The sequence below is a fragment of the Lontra canadensis genome, unplaced genomic scaffold (genome assembly GCF_010015895.1).
Source record: "Lontra canadensis isolate GAN:19392208 unplaced genomic scaffold, GSC_riverotter_1.0 scaffold42, whole genome shotgun sequence".
Taxonomy (NCBI): domain Eukaryota; kingdom Metazoa; phylum Chordata; class Mammalia; order Carnivora; family Mustelidae; genus Lontra; species Lontra canadensis.
In genome coordinates this window covers 2,073,457-2,090,839 of record NW_022631036.1, presented here as the reverse complement: position 1 = coordinate 2,090,839, position 17,383 = coordinate 2,073,457, and the positions used below count along the sequence as shown (strand labels likewise).

Below are 17,383 nucleotides of genomic sequence, written 5' to 3'. Positions count from 1 at the left end.
CATCAACAAAACTTAACCATCTTCTATATGTTATATATTTTTTCTAGTTTTTTTGGTGCATAAATCTTACTGCTTTACCCCAATCCAATCATAAACAGAAAACCAGGAATGATTTACATTTTTCTTTATAGTATGCATGGTAGGTATTCAGTCAACACATTATATGTTGTTTGATGGAAGTAGAAATTGAGAAAGTGTTTCAATATATTAATACAGACCAATCAGGGTCTTAAATCCTGAGTGCCAATTTTAGCTGGCTGCATGGACTTAAGTCACAAGTTTGCTAAGTTTCAGTTTACTCATCTGTGAAATGGGGATAATTATAGCTCTTGCCTCCTAAAGGCATTGTAAGGCTGATATAAAAGCTTTGAAAATAGTGAAACAAGGCCTGTGAGATGGGTCTACTTTGGCCAGCATTTCCATTCTACATTTCAGTATTCAGCATTGTGGCTTAATGTATTTCAGGCTGATTTTTTATGTATATGCTTGTATATATCTCATCACTCACAGCTCAACTAAGAAAGTCTGAGTCACCCATAAAGATGGCAAAAGGAAAAAAGTGCACCCAAAATCCCAAGTAGGGCCTCAACTGAGGTTAAGTCAGGATTTTGGATGTGAATTATGAACCACTACAGGGTACAGGGACCTCAAACTTGCTGGTGTAAAAGTAATCAATTCTGTGACAGAAATGGAGTCCCAGTGCTCTGAATTGCATACAAATCACTTGGGAATCTCCTTAAAATGCAGCAAATGAAGAATATGATTTATTAGGCTGGGGTGGATGCAGAGATTCTGCATTTGTAAAATGTGTTCGGTGCAGTATTTTAATGCTTTTATTCTAAAGACCAATGATGAACACACTGACACTGTATGAAAGTTTGGGATATATAGAACACAAGAGCCACATTTACAAAACTCTTTATTTACATTTTAAGCTCACATTAAAACCTTTTAGAATGGCTAAGATAAAATATACAAAGTTGATATCCACACATACACATTAATTTTTCTCTCAAAAGAATCCTATGGATGGCTTCTTGATGAAATCAGCCCCCGCTCCAGTTAGTGTTCCCTTAAAACATGGTATGAAAATGTTTTCCCATAAGAATAGTTAACTTAAATCATTCAAAATTGAGAAATAAAAGGTTAATTTTATTAAACAGCTATCCCTACTATAAAACAGTTTATTTTATTTAGTGTTGATATGTTCAAATATGTCCAAATTTGATATAATAAATAAGCTTTAAATATAGAATGCTTTGGTTATTAGGCTTTGATGTGGCTTTTGGCATTACTTGCATATCATTCCAATGAGCCATTACAGGTAATCCATTTAAAACAAGACTTGCTTAATACTATTACAAAGCGCTTAGCCTTGCCTTGATAGGGAATACCTTTAAGATGCTGACAATAGCAACATATTTCTCTTTTTCTTCACTCAGGAAAAGAAAAAATCAAACAAATTCATTCCCATGTTAAAATCCACCATAAAGTAGACTTTTTATTCATTCTTAATAATACATAACCTGGGTATTTGTACATTATTGAAACACTAGACTGTAAGAGCTCCTTCTGTGTCCTGAAAGCTTGACTTTGTGATCTATTTATGTAAAATATGCTCATGATTAAATATATAAGCAGTGTATTTGAAGCTTCTGGGAAGGATTCACATTTAAAAGTTTTAAAATCCAGGTTTTAGAAAAATAAATAAAATACTGTGATCGGTTCTACCCCTCCCCCTCTACTTTTCTCCCTTCACTATTTGAGCTTAAGAGTTCAGGCTTCTAAAATGCAGAAGAAAGCAAAATAGAACAACACAGGTTTTGTGATCCACATTTTCTTTGTCTTAGCGTAACATATTATCACAAAGGCAAACTTGACTCTTTCCTTGAAATGAATAGCCCATCTTCTCAGACTAATTTAAATAAATCTGAAGAAAGCCAAAGAAGTTTAACCAGTGCTTTTAATAAGCGAGTAGCTAAATGCCAATAAAAGAATATATTACTTGTGATTTTAAAGAATGTTGTTAAAGTCTGAAAGCCAAACCTAAACATTTAAGTTCAAATTCAATCTCTTTAAAAGATTTGTTAAAAGCTGTAAATGCTATTATAAATTGCTAGTTAAATTCCCACTCTAGGCTACAAAAATAAACTGCTGCACAAATATATAAACTTAAGGTAACTATTTCTCATGTTGATCTTTTTTCCTTTTATAAGTGCAGTAAAGCAAAAAAAACAAAGCACCTAGATGTTGATCCAATTAACTTTCATTTGAGCAGCACTTTGATTTTGGATAAAGGGATTCTAAATGTGGTCTAAAACTTTCCAGAAAGTCATATTTACATTCATTAAACAGCATTTTATATACATATAAATACAGATTTTTGAGAAATTAACCTACACTTTTCATAATGTAAAAACAAAAATAACAACACATGTGATCACATGCTAAAGCCAGTTACTGGAGCAGTCTGCTTGGTGTTCAGTTTTGATAGTAATAACCTTGAGTAACTCGAAGCATATCACATAAATACACCACAGATGCATAGTTTATTTATGACCTAAGTTGCCTAGGTCTATCCACAGTTTTAAGTGAAAAAGATTCTCTGTTAAAAAGCCAATGCCATATAAATAGTTGGGTTTACAAGTACTGTTTGCACTGGGAAGAAAGATTAGGGAAGGGATGATAGCAGATGTGACATGTTTTGAAGGGTCATTACAGGGAAGGATTAAAATTAATTATTTTTCCAGGGGGAAATTAGGACTTTCTGATAGAGCTATCCAGACCTGAAAAGGTTTGTTTCGTGAGTGTGAATTCCAGTCCCACAAACTGCCATGCCTTGTCAGAGCTCTTGTAGTAAGGACTTGTGTTGGCCCTAAGCTTGTCAGGTGGGACCAATAGATGGTTAGGCCATGAGGAACCTGAAAGTTGCTTGATGCAAATTATTTTGTTGAGATTTTGAAACATCATATGATTTCTTAGGCAGTGTTCTTGAATCTTTTGTTCCTGCCCATAACGCTGTGTGTGATTTTGCTGTTACCTGTCTTATAAATCGATGGTCTTGGCCTTCTAGAAATACATCAGAGTGAATATTTCTTACCTAATTGCTGTTCCACAAAAACAAACAGGTGACTATACTGAGCTTTGTTGGTGTCCTAAACATAAGTCCTCCACCCATGGCTGGCCGGCTGAAGTAGGCTAAGAAGCAAAGATTTGATTTGGGGGAAAATGATTACCCATCGTAAAAATGTTGACTGCTCTATAAAGTTCCAGTCTTGAGAACTGAATGGAAAATCCCACTTGGCACTCTTTTACCTCAGATGGCATGCCAGTGCTTATTGGGGTAAGAAATTCCTTTTTTTTTTTTTTTTTTTAAGATCTTATTTATTTCAGAGAGAGAGAGTGAGTGTGTGCGCGAGCACGAGAGGGGGTAGGTTCAGAGGGAGAAGGAAACTCCCTACTGAGCGGGGAGCCCCATGTGGGACTTGATCCTAGGACCCGAGCCAAAGGTAGATGCCTAACAGACTGAACCAAGCCACCCAGGCGTCCCCAAAGTAAGAAATTCTTATAATTAGAATTGAAGTGTTAGGTTAAAATTTCCATGCTTCCTATTCTTCTATGTTAAACAAGCAAGTAACTCTTCCATAAGTTTTTAATTCTAAAATCAAGGATTTTCAGAAGAGTAAATTCACCAAAAATGTAGAAATAAAAATCATAGTATAGCTCTAAATAAGGTCACATGGTTTATGCATTTCAAATTCTTAAAGAGGCCCTACAGTGTTTCAGGAAGACCATTCGAAGTATTGTTCCCTGAGTTCTTGAAGCAACCCTAAAAGTAAGTTCATGAACTCCAAGAGTTGAGAGAGAAACCTCTCTCTCAAGTAAACATGGTTTACTTATCTCCCTTCTAAGAGCAGATGTTTACTCCAAAGTGATTTGTTCCCTGCTTTCCCTATAGTTCAAATGCTTTAAGAATGTGGCTTTATCCATTTTTTAGAAGATAAGCTCCCCAAATGAAACTTCTAAGAAGGAAAAAAAATGTTTAAAGAAAGTACAGTTTTAACATTAGTTAACAGTGCAGTTGAATAAATCAGTTTCACATCTATTATACATTGAGAGCTGTAATACTGTCACAGGTGTTAGAAGATAGAGTACTTTGGACTCTGGCTTTTCCGACCTCTGTGGTTATTGAGTCCAGGGTCTGTTACCAAAGAACCAAAATTATTGGAAACAGAATGACTTTTCCATATTTGAATGTGTAAGAATACATTTTTTTTTTTTTTGTAAATAAAGATTAAAAGTCATCAGATCTCAAACTTTAAATATCTGGGATTGACATATAGCATTGTACATAGTATTTTTTTTCTTTTTTTAACTCATTCAAAACGGGTTTTAAGACTCTTTGTGTTGTGTTCATATATCTACTGTTCTGGTGGCTATTAGGATTTTTTTTTTTTAATTCAAAACTTGGGGATGATTTAGTCTCTTTAGAAAAACTAATTATACTGAATGGAGACTCCAGGTCTGTTGCTGGCAGTTTTAGGTTGAGCTTAACTTTAAACCATTAAAGGTTAAAAAAAAAAATGGTTGAAAGAACCTACTGAAATGTTCCATCCATTTTAGTCAAGTGCACAAAAATGAGTGTATCCTTTGGCTTGGCTATGACCTCAATGGAGGCGTAGAAGTCAGTGGTGCTGGTGCCAGATTCCTGACTATATTACTGAGGCTGGCAATCTTTTCTTCTAGGAGGTAATTTTTCTTCTCTGCTGTTTTTTGTCGCTGTTCAGTCATTTCCAGAGCTTTCAACAACTGGGCATTTTCAACATACAAGTCCTTCACCACTGTATCTGCTTTAGTATTCTTGCAGAGCTAGAAACAGAACCAGAAACATCTTGACTCCATTTCTGTAATTAAGTTTAAGGGGTGACATTAGGACAGTTGTTCATAAAGGCAAATGACTTCTATCGGTTACATTCTTTTATTTTACAACACAGGTTTAACATCAGACCTGGCATCAGGGATACAAATAGAGCAAATCCACTTCTTCCAAGCTGTTTCTTTGCATGTTTTTAGAAGTCACTAACAAAAAGAACATATTGATATTTGAAGGCTCAAAAATCAAACTCTTTTTCCACCTAAATAAATGGTTACTGCTTTTTCATTTTCTAAAAAAATATCAGAATATGTTTATAGTTTTTGAGGTATAGAGTATGAACTTTAACTCTGGGAAGCTCAAACATCTGTTAAGAACATTCATAGCTATAACCTCCTGATTATTTTAAACTTTGGTCCATGTATTACATAGAACAAAGAGGTAAGATCTGGGCAGTTATTTTTCCTTAACTCTTCCCCTTTTGCAAGGTAGAGCTTGCCTAAAAGATATATTTTAAATTTTTTAGGGTTAGAAGACAAAGTCTAGGTTGGGCTAGGAAAATTTGTCAGCAGCCTTGGGATAATTTTATTATGGTTCCTATTAATGTATTCCAATCTCCCATTTATGCCTCATTTTACACCCAATTTTAACCAGGACATCTGAAAGTATAGAGGTTTCAGGGAATGAAGAACTGAAACTTAGCTAATTTATTAGCATTTCAAAAGGGTTAACACTGAAGCCCAGGACCCGGATGCCTCTCAGGTGTAACATACTGACCTATTCTACTGAACTGGCCTAAGACAACTTTTCATCTCTCTCTCCCCCTCCCTTCCTTCCTCCCTTTTAAAAAACACTCTGATGGCTCTTCATCACCTGCAGAATGAAATGCAAACTCCAAAGCTCAGCACCTAAGGCTCTCTACCACCCACTCCTCCCTATTGCTCTAGTTTCTTCTGCTTCTTTCAGGACCGTATGAACTGTTAATGCCAAAATGTTCGTAGATGTCCACACCCCATATGTTGCCATAACTGCATGATGTTCCCATAGCCTAGGCTGCCCTTCTCACACTTCATCTGTTTAAATCTTATTCAGCATCAGTACTTGCTTTAAGAGGCCTTCAGGAAACTCACTTTAAACTCCTGAGTTGGATCAAGTACTTCTTCTCTATGTTCCCCTCTGCTGAAGTAGACTCCGTTTTATTTTTTGCCAAATGCTCAATACCTTGTAAATGAACTACCTTCCACATGGGCAGGATTTTGTTTTGTTCTCTGCTGTATTTCTAGTGCTTAGAACAGGACTTGGCACATAGTAGCTATGTTTTGAATAAGTGAATGATTAAAGGATTGAATAAATGCTTATTGTATAAGACTTTCCTTTCTTTCCATTTTGTGATTAAGACATTGAGCAAAGGAAAATTCCAGTCTACCTCTGCATTAAGGCATTTTCTTGGGCGGCTGCTTCTTTTTATATATCTAGAAAACCACTTGGACAATTTCTGCTCCCGCCCCTCAGTTCTTAATCTCAGTTTCCAAAGCACTACAACACATTCCTATAAAGTAGTCCTTTTTTTTGCATGTCATCAGATGTTACACAAATACTTTACAAACAGAGGACCCACCTGCCAGCAGTAGGTGAAAAGGATCAGTCTATACAGTGGTCCTGGAATTCCGGGTCCCTATTCTAATTCAGAGCACAGCCTTTTGGGGTCTGATTATAGCCATGAGTACTTTTACAGCCATAAGTACTTTTATAGCTGTTGCAAATAGGAAGAGCTAAAGTTCCACTTATTATCCCCCCATTTTACCAACGTAAATTTTGTGTTTACTTAAATTGAATGTTTCCGGTCTTGGGCAAATAAAAAAATCTACAAAAATTAAATTTGAGCTGAACTTTGTTAGGAATTAATTTGTTAGGTCTGCATCAGTCTCTGTCAGCAAACGTACATTTTTAAAATTGTGGACCAACCTGCCTTAAAAGAGCTTTGGGAGAATAATGCAGAATACAGAATTCATGCTTCTGGAGTGGTATGGGGGAAGAGTGAGTCCTAAATTCAGCTATATACATTTGTAGTAGCATTTGCCTTTATTTGACAGCAAAAGTGAATGAGTTAATGGCGATAAAGGAATGGAAAGCTGGAGTTAAAAGTGGAATGTGAGGTAGGCGGGTAGAGGTGACCCGGGAGGCTCACTTGTTCTTTGAGCTGATTCACTTTCTCCTGAAGAAGGCTTTTCACCAGTTTCAGTTTCTGTTCAACTTCCATCATTCGTTCCTCCATGACCGTTACCAGTTGCTCCTGGCTTCCCTGAAGGGAAGAACAGAAAAGGGTATTATCATTGGAAAATCATGCCATACTGGAAAGAAAACACTAGTAATTTATTTTTTCCCACAAGATGCCTAGACAAAGGACAGGAAATGTTTGCCTTTGGAACTGGAAGGGTGGATTTCTGGTGAAATGGGGGGTTCTGAACACCGGGGTTGCACATTAGGAAAGAAACCCTATCAGAGAAAGAATCAAAGATTTAAAAAAAATCTTACCTGTGTTACCATCTTCCCCTGAGATAAAGCAATATTCTTAAAACCCAGAATTTAGTACCTGTGTGCATCTCTTCCAGTAAAATAGGTATCCAAAGTAAATTAAGCTATGGTTATCAAACTTCCATCTGTCACTGGGGCCTTTGCCATACTGTGGGTCTCTCAAGAATAAAACAAACAAAACAAAGCCAATCGGCTTGCAATGTGTGTGTCCATTTCTCCTGCATGGAATGGCTGGTTACTGGAAGGGTGTTAGTGTTCCTTTCCTCATAACAAACAGCTTCTTCCTGCCAGTTACTGTAGTCAGTGGTTCCCAGTTTGCTTGTCAGTGTGAAGGAAACATGCGTACTGGAGGTTGGGTTTATACTAAAAGATGTAAAATCAGGAATCATCTCTGCCTCCATGACTCCTAGGTAGAACAATAGGGGAGAAGACCCTGGCTGTTCCTTCTCTCCCCACACAACAGTGATGGATTTAAGGAGTTGTGTGGGGTTTGGAGAGCCCGAGGACCCAGGGAGAGACTCAGTACTACCAACTGCCCCTCCCGGCAGGCCGCTAAAATGTCCACATAAGAAATTTGAGATTTTAAAAGGTTCTTCAAATGTTTAAGCAAAACTCAGGTGTTAATGGCTGATAGTATTATTCCTTTTAAAAGCACGCAGAATGACCAAACATGGGTTGAGAGCCAACATTGGTTGGGATAAAATAACAGCATTTATTCAGATAAAAGCAACTAAACCATGTGATTTGAAGACAAAAACTGTAGTAGGCAGAAGTCTAATGCAGAAAGTAAACCTCAAGAAATCAGGCCTTGACCACATCTAGCTCTAAAAAACACTCTTTTAAAAGCTATAATGGCTTTTTAAATTTCAAACATAAACGGAAAATGCCTGATTTCTACTTGCCTAAAAAAACAAAACAAAGCAAAGCAGCAACAACAACAACAACAAACCGTAACAGATAACTCAACGAACACAGAACACGGCAAAAGGGGAAAGAGGAAAAACAAAGGCAGTCATATATTTAAAATTTATTTTATTGTTTTGTCAAAATTTTCCTTTTTTCCTGTCAAAAAAGCATTATACATCTTATACAAAACAATATAAATAACCCAAATTTTCTTCAAATTCCATATATAAAAGTAGTACCTCTCATTAAAAATAGTTACAGCATATGGAATGAGAAAATAGAATACATCCTTTTAAGAATCTCAAGTCCACACTCTTTAAATGGTATAAATAAAACGATTCAAAACAAGCTTAAGTTTGTGAATTTGATTCACAAAATCTGTCATTTCTACATTAATAAATAAGAGACATAATACTGCAAAGGCATAAAAATAAAAATAAAAATTTAAAAGAGCACTTGATTCCAAAACATTTTTCAGCTTATGTGTGTGTGTGGGGGGTTGTGGGTGTGTGCACTGAGTATCTGCCAGGGTAAGAAATGTCAGCAAAAGCAGCCCAGTTTTCACAGGTGCCCAATCCTTCTGTAGGAATCTGCGTGCACTGCTCGCTGCTCCGGTAGCAAGGCCTAGAGAAAGAAGGCAAGTGGTACACTTCACCCTGATGTCAAGATTATGTTTTGGGAGGAGTCTAAATTCACACATTTTATAATGCAAACAGTTTTTAAAAGCACACACATTAACACTCCATCTGCAAGCAAAGCAACACAGAGGCAGGAGAAATCATCACTCCACACAGGCAAGGTGCAGATTCTAATAATGTTCTGTCATCTTCAAATTCGTGTCAACTCCGTTCTAACAGAAGTAGGAGAGTGGGCAGTGGCGTTCGAGTGAGAACAATAAGCAGTCGACTCTGCTGTTGGCTGGAGACATTTTTTTCTCTGTACAAAAATCTTAACAGTTTTTGTCCTCCTAATCCTGAAGTAATCAGAGTAAAAGGATATCATTTTTAAACACTGGCAGGTGGGGTGGAAAAGCGTGCTCTGAAAACAGTGTATATGAGAAAGCAGTGGATAAAGTCTTCCCCTAATCCTTTGGTTTAAAATGTCTGTCAAAAAGTGAGGTCAAGATGGGATGGGGAAGGGAGACAAACCATAAGAGTCTCCTGATCTCAGGAAACAAACTGAGGGTTGCTGGAGGGGAGGGCGGTGGGAGGGGGAGGAGTGGCTGGGTGATGGATACTGGGGAGTAGGGTATGTGCTAAGGTGAGCGCTGTGAGTTGTGTAAGACTGATGAGTCACAGATCTGCACCACTGAAACGAATGACACATTATATGTTGATTAAAAAAACTGAGGTCAAGGTTTTATAATTCAGTTCTGTAACTGTTGAATTGTTGAAGCATCTGTTCAATACCCCACCGGCACAGCTTTACTATGGGAAACTGAAGTGGAATAGCAGAAACTTCCAAAAACGTGGATTCTTAAAGCACAAAAGACAAAAATAATTTTAAGATTTGTTTGAAAGCAGAGCTGACAGAAGCGTATCATGACAGAGCACAGCTATCTACTACTAGAAGGGGAAGACAGAACTGCTTCAAGAGTATAATTCTGGTGCTAATTTGACTTGTAAAGCCACTTTGAGAAGATTACAGAAAAGGAGGTGGGGAAATTCCTTATGAAAAGTCAACTGAGAGAAAACAGAAGAAAAGCATCCAAACCAGAACGAATTCAGAATTATACAGACTAAGGAGTATTTTTCAATTTTATCCCTAGTTCTGAATAAACAAATTGGGCAAGCAAAAAGCGTTAAGAGACTTCTGAAAAAGCTTGACTATGAATGAAGCACTTTAAGAGAAGTATTTGAAAACCCAGGTAGTATCACATTGTGTCTGCAGCGAGCTAGGGTAATGCTGCTTCAAAGGAAAGGGGGAAAGATGTTCCTTTTCTTAAAAAGAGGTTTTCAAACTCGATCATTTGCACTGGAATTCTGTAATATTTTTGGCATCAGACAAAGGTCGAGTCAAAAAAACTTGGTCCGTTCGGTCAGTTGTACATTATGCTCCGGTGATCTTGATACTTCATCAATTACGAAGGTGCAATCAAGACCCACAACACACTGTTACCTAGCTTGGAAGCCGAGAGCACAAGAGCATCACTGCAAAAACACCAAAACCAAACCCCAAAATAACACTGCAGTTCTGCGGCTTTGTCCTACAGGAAAGGTGGAGCTCTCTGACAGAGATTTCGGTTCTCTGCCCCCACCCCAGAACGGGTACAACTTTCCTATAAACAGGCCAAACTCCGCGAGCTGAGTTAACTGGCAGGGAAGAAAGAGCCTCGTACCTGTGGTGTGTTGGTTTCGGAGGTCTTGTTTTCAAGTTCCTCCTGCAGGCACTGGTTTATCCTCTCTGCCTGCAGCAGCTGGTGTTGAAGCTGCAGAAACTGCTCCCGGGGCACCATTGGACAGGCTTGCTGCTGGCGCAGCGGGAGATCCCAGGCGTGAGGGGACGGGCTAAGCATCACAGTGGACCTCAGGTGCTGCTTCTGGAGGACAAAGGCAAAGCCCGGGTCAGCGGTGCTGCGTCCCAGCACAGCGCTACTCTTAAAAGTGTCAAGCAGAGTGAATGAAGCTGACAGATTCAGTAACGGCCTCTCAGACCCCCTGATAACTTGAAAACAGGACAGTACGTGACTGGAGTAGAAGTAATGGGGAAGCATCGTTTTCCTTAGGAGATAATATAGTTTTCGACTTGAAACACTGTACTTCCTCACTCTTGAGGGACTCTAAAGGCATGAGGTACACGATATACATAGTGTGTCTAAATTCTACCTCACTGTCTCCTTATACTAGAATGTTTAATTACGCCACTTTAAACAAACAAAACACAGGGTTGGAGTAAGCGAAGGGGAGAAGGTGATGATGCTTTAGGGTTTTGCCACTTTACTTACCATTCATAAAGATTCTTAAAAGCAAATGTTCAGGGACCACCTATTTTCCAGGATAGCCACAGAACCTCCTATCTAAAATTATTGGACTCCATTTTAGTTTACCAACGTTAAACTTTTAAATAGCACTGTAAGATAAGCAATTCTGGGACAAAGGGGGGATATCCGAGAAGCCCCCGGGGAACTGAAGTACGTGGAACAGAAGTATGTGTTCAAGACAATGAGGAAATGGTATGTGTATCACATGCCAAAGCTGGGGAGAGGAAAAAGGAGAACACACTGCATTTGGCCAGGGAGGCATGCCCCTTCCCATCTATCGACACATTCAGCAGACACAGGACTCCACAGAAGGCATGCAATGAACGTGACCAGGTACCAGACTCGAGCAGCAGCTCCTCCAGGCTTGTGAGAAGGGAAAAAGGCCCTCCAAGACACGACTCTAATTAAACGTTAGGAAACTTCAGAGCCACTATCCATTTTCTGAAATCTAAACTTCGGAGGTGGGAGAGGACCCATTTTGAAATTTTCTAGTTGTAGATTCAGAAACCCACCATTTTATTTTCAGGAATAAAAAATAGAATTTTGATCCCATGATTTTATACCAGCAGGATGATTTTCTTCAGGTAGGTCTTCAAATACGGAGGGAAATCCCGGTGTACATTTAAACAGAGACCTATTCCATAGTCAAAGCAAGATGAAAATGAATATTGGCTCTTATGTATTTACTGTCACAATCAGTAGAAATGATTATGTGAACAAAGAGGCTAATGAGATATCTCCATGCTATGAAATTCATTGAAAGAGAACGTTCTACCTTCACACACTATCTCAGGCAGAGAACTGCACCCTTCTCTGCTAGTTCCAACCACAGACTTCTAGGTACAGGTTAGCCACAGATAAAACAGAAACAAAAGAAAATTACAGGAGTCATAAAAAGAGGAAGAAACGTATGAGTTATAAAAAGAGAACAGTTAAAACTGGGTATATTATATACCCGAACATGTGTGCTCTAGTCCGTAAGAACTTACAAGGGACCAACATTTACATTTCTCTGTGTATCAGTTTCGCAGACCTTAAAATGTCTCATCGCTCTACTCCTGTAACTGCTTCTTCACCTACTGTGGTTTGGTTAGTTTGTGAACTTACCACCCTTACCTCCACCTATCCCTAAAGAATTATTTAGAACATTCCAGGTCCAGTCTGGATGGATCAGATACTAAGTTCTTTTATAGTTTATATTCTGCATCTCTAAATGACAATTTTGTTGCTCAAATGTTGGAACCGTTGGCTAAGGCAGAGCTGAGAACTGCTGATACAGATGTAACCCTTTTCCTGAACGTTCACATTGAATTGTTTATAGAACATTGCCTCATGTCACTGAAAAAGCCCTGGAGTGGGCATAGAAGATTCCAGATCACTAGATGAGGAAATGGAAGAATTTAATTGCCCTAGGCTATGGAGGCTATGGGTATGTATTGTATTAGCTCAGTGACGACTTCTTCTTCTTTTTTTTTAAGATTTTATTTTTAAGTAAAATCTCTACACTCAACACAGGGCTCAAACTCAGAGCTACACACTCCAATGACTGAGCCAGCCAGGGGCCCCTAGATCAGTGACATGTAAACTGGCATACAAGGATGAGGAGAAACTCCTTCCCGCGAGGGAGGGCATACACCAGATCAGAATGGCCTAGAAAGCTTTTCTTAACATCCTCCGATACCAAAGATTCTGATGGAGGAACATCTCCCCGCCTGCCTCTTGCTCCTCACCCAAACCCAGTGAGAATCCCTGCCAAGTGAGAGGAATGTACCTATCTCTCAGGTGAGGTGGGCATAAAAAAATGGTATGAAAACTACCATACGTGCCCCAAAGTGGCCTAATTTATAGATAGCAGAACATAAATAAGAACCTGTTTTGTAGGGCTAGCATGATGGGGAGAGTTACTGCTTAATGATTAGAGTGTTTGAGGTGATGCAAAAGTTTTAGAAGTAGTGGTGACGGCTGTAGAACACTGTGAATGTAATTCATTCATGCTGCTGAATTTTAAAATGGCAAATTTTGTTATGTAAATACCAAAGTCATAAAATTATACTTTAAATAGGTGTGTTTATATGGTATATGACTTACATGTTAAATTTGTATCTGTCTATACAGAGTTAATAGCTCTCCTATTGCCTAAAAAAGTTTCATTAGAATAGTGTTTCATTAGAAAAGATGTTCTTTTCAGTGTTCCAATGGAAAATTCATGCCTTTTCTTTATTCAGCTCTGATGCCAGGAACATTCAATTTGCCTCATTCATGAGCAAATATTTACTATTCAATCGAGGAGAAAAATAATGAAGGGAAATTGGTTATGATGGTTAATCATGTAAAGCGGAGTTAGGAAGAGAGAGGGGTTTCTGAGGCCGGTGAGAGCGGGTGGGAGAAGAGTGGGCCTTCTGGCAGAACATTTGGAGAGGCTCTCCCAGTGACTAAGTATACCCTGTTACTGTTCAGTTTGGGACGAGACATGTGGAGCTTAGCTTCAGATCTCTTATTCATCACAATATATAATTATTTCATCAGAAAGCATGTCTACATCAAATCACAGCCTGCAGCTCAAGCGCTGGAACACATTTATTATATGCTGTCAGAGAAAGAAAAAAAAATGGTTTGGATTTCACTATTTATAGTTTAATCTCCCTATTAGTGAATAAATCAGAGAACATAAAATTGGCAGAAACCTCAGTGGTCATTTAAACGCCAGTATGACATATCTGCCCGTATTTCACGTTTAAAAAACATTTATTTAAAGCTACTTCTGCATGTGTCCAGCTTCATAAAAGATTTAAATCTCTCTCATCCTCTAATTCTGGCTCTAAAATATTTGTATACCTAGTACTTTCTAAGAGCACAAAAAGACATTTCCTACCCATGCCTCTCTACCTTAAATAAACTTTACAGCTCACTACATGACATGTTCATCTACCCAAGCCAAAAATCTTGGTGCAATTTTTACTTATTAAGGAGGATTTGTACGTAAGTTGTTTTAGATCCTAAAATTGCATTTATATTCAGAAAGCGATCTAGAAACTCAGTGTCCAAGCTGAAAAGTTTTACAAGTCCATTTTTGTATTGAACAGATTACCCCTCACAAGGCCGTGCTGAGTTTCGAACGTAGTAATGCACAGTGACAGCACTTGAAGATTAAGCTTCTAAATGCTAATGCTCCCAAATTCCCTGCATGGATTTCCTAACTAAAAAGGCTGTTAGCAATCCCATCTGTAAAACACTACAACGGGGGAGGTATTAGGAAACTGTTATAACCCAAGGAGTGGGGTGGGGGGAGGGGGAGCTCTGGACCTCCTGGCCAAGATCAGACCAAGTCCCCATCACCTGAATTTGTGGAGGTCTGTGTCCTTCCTTGCATTTTAGGACAGTCAACATTATTCCTTCCTCTGTGAACAACTATGAATCCCTGTGACTATGTAATGAGCAAAAATGACTATCAGTCTTGGTAAGACAAACCAAAGAATTCAGCTTGGTGGCATACTTTTCCACTTTTCTTCATAATCAGAATTCAATGCTAGGTTAGCCTCTCCCAACAAATGTCACATCCATGGATTAAAATATTCTTCATAGCTAAGGCCAGCTGCTTAAAAACTTACCTCCATTAGCTGCTCGTCCAGTTTTACTTGTTTCTTTTTCAGGCCTTCATTTTCCAAATGAATTGTTTCTAGTTCTCTTTCAAGGGAATTCATCGGACTGACCTGCTAAAAAACAAATTCCCTTTAAAAAAGCCAAATCCTTGGATTGCTCTACTTTATTTTGACAAATTTGTGCTAGTCAGAAATCTTAACCCTTGGAAGAAAGCAGAGTTCACTCAGTGAAGGAAAATAACAATATAACTGAGTGCATTGGTTACATTTAAGTAGGATAGTGTTTTTTGTTTTTGTTTTGTTTTTTTAAGATTTTATTTATTTATTTGTCAGAGCACAAGCAGGGGGAGCGGCAGGGAGAGGGAGAAGCAGGCTCCCTGCTGAGCAAGGAGCCTGATGAGGGGCTCAATCCCAGGACCCAAGGATCATGACCTGAGCTGAAGGCAGATGCTTAACAGACTGAGCCAACCAGGTGCCCCTAGGATAGTTTTTAATGACCACTGCTTATGTGGAACAGATTCCAGAAGGCACTTGGCTTTCAAACTTCAGTGCCGCCCACTATACAAAATATATCCAGGACATAAGCCCACACCCATAACCAGTTATAAGTACATATCCCTGAAAGAAAGCTTTCATGAAATGAAATTTATCCTTATCATGAGCCATGTACTCTGATACTTCCTCGCATATTTTATTAATAAAAAAGGCTGAATCACTAAATTTCATGACCCCCTACTATGGAGTTGCAGTGGGAAAAACGTTGTCTTTAAGGCAAAGCTTATTTATTCTTTTTTAGGATTTTAATTATTTGACAGAGACACAGTGAGAGAGGGAACACAAGCAGGGGGAGTGTGAGAGGGAGAAGCAGGCTCCCTGTGGAGCAGGGAGCCCAATGTGGGGCTCGATCTCAGTACCCCAGGATCATGACCTGAGCAGAAGGCAGATGCTTAAAGACTGAGCCACGCAGGGGCCCTAAGGCAAAGTTTAAAGTTTTAAATCAGAGAGTACATAAAACCTGAGTTGGAGAACTCCATTCTCAATTTTAAAGATGAAATTTGAAGATTTCGTGAGTATCCATTTTTGGAATTCTCTATTATAGGAGGACTTCAATGAGCTACATGATCCTGGAATTCAGAATATTGCTAAGCAGAAAATACAGGACACTTCTAGAATGCTGATTTTGGTTTCTATCAAAAAGAGCTGAGGAGAGGAGCAAGAATTGTTAGAAGTGTAATCTTCTCAGGTTAAAACTACCATTAGAGGGGCGCCTGGGTGGCTCAGTGAGTTAAGCCTCTGCCTTCAGCTCAGGTCATGGTCTCAGGGTCCTGGGATGGAGCCCCGCATCGGTCTCTCTGCTCAGCAGGGAGCCTGCTTCCCTTCCTCTCTCTCTGCCTGCCTCTCTGCCTACTTGTGATCTCTGTCAAATAAATAAATAAAATCTTAAAAAAAAAAAAAACTACCATTAGACTTTTCCCTTAGCAGCTGGATGAAACCCTTTATCTTTCTGAAAAGTTTACTTGAATGTACCTAAAATTGAATGATATCTCCCCCTTGAGAGCACAAACCAGTCTTCTTACTGCCTATGGTCATGATAAATTTTACAAACTTAAAAGTTTCATATAATTTTTATAACAGAAGTAATTGTTCATCATTCTTCCCATAATTTTTACACAAACCATAATTTTCAGAAGAGGAAGGTAACAGTGAAAACTCTGGGTTTTAGTTTAGAAGAAAAAAAAGAAAACAAGTAACAATAAGAACTCCCAGGGTAACATTGGTTTTAGAACTCTTACTTCATGGAACAAAGTACAGAAAGCAAACCGAGTGATGCCACTGAGGTTTAACCACATGGTAACCAACCTCCAAGATGGTCCCTCCTGATCTCCACCCCCTTCCTGGGGTTCAAACCATTGCATAGTTTTCCTGTAACAGGGTCAGTCTGTGTGACCGACGGAAGACAGCAGAAATGATGGTGTGTCACTTTCACGATTAGCTTATAAAAGGCTCTACAACTTTTGGGATCTTTATCCTGTCACTGCTATGTCCTGGGAAAAGGCCCGGGTAGTGAGGAGCTGAGGCCTCTGGTAATCAGCCAGTAGGGAGCAGAAGCCTCCTCCTAACCATTACATCATTGAACTAGGAAGTAGAACCTCTAGCACTTCAGAAGCCTTCAGATAAATGCAGTCCCAGCTGATACGTGGACTGCAACCCTGTGAGCCCCACAGGCAGAACCACTCAGGTAAGCTGCTTCTGAATTCCCCACCCCCAGAGACGCTGAGACAACAGACGTGTTTTGTTTTAATTTGTTACACAGCAATAGGTAACTAATAACATACTAAGATGTTTCTAATATTCAGGATATATACACTTAAAAATAGATTTCACTAACTTAAAAGGGCTATAGTACTACTGAAGATTATTAACCATCTTCATTATGAATATTATACTGCTCCTATCTAACCATCACTAAATCAGAAAGAACTATGATAC

At 38.7% G+C, this 17,383-nt stretch overlaps 1 protein-coding gene across 10 annotated transcripts in view; it reads right to left on the bottom strand.

Annotated features, from left to right (window-relative positions):
- Window positions 1–4,415: 4,415 nt before the first annotated feature.
- Window positions 4,416–17,383, bottom strand: part of NIN (ninein) — a 93,606-nt gene continuing 80,638 nt past the window's right edge. For 3 of the 10 annotated variants that reach the window (XM_032871140.1, XM_032871142.1, XM_032871148.1), the window contains 4 exons: window positions 14,903–15,007; window positions 10,653–10,853; window positions 7,062–7,175; window positions 4,416–4,869 (listed from right to left, as the gene is read on the bottom strand). In XM_032871140.1, coding sequence (XP_032727031.1) covers window positions 4,660–4,869; window positions 7,062–7,175; window positions 10,653–10,853; window positions 14,903–15,007 — 630 coding nt within the window. In that variant the 3' untranslated portion in view covers window positions 4,416–4,659. Of the gene's footprint in view, window positions 4,905–4,967; window positions 7,176–8,423; window positions 8,939–10,652; window positions 10,854–12,069; window positions 12,131–14,902; window positions 15,008–17,383 lie in introns of those variants that run through there. The other 7 variants (XM_032871141.1, XM_032871143.1, XM_032871149.1 and 4 more) reach the window with 7 other exon arrangements.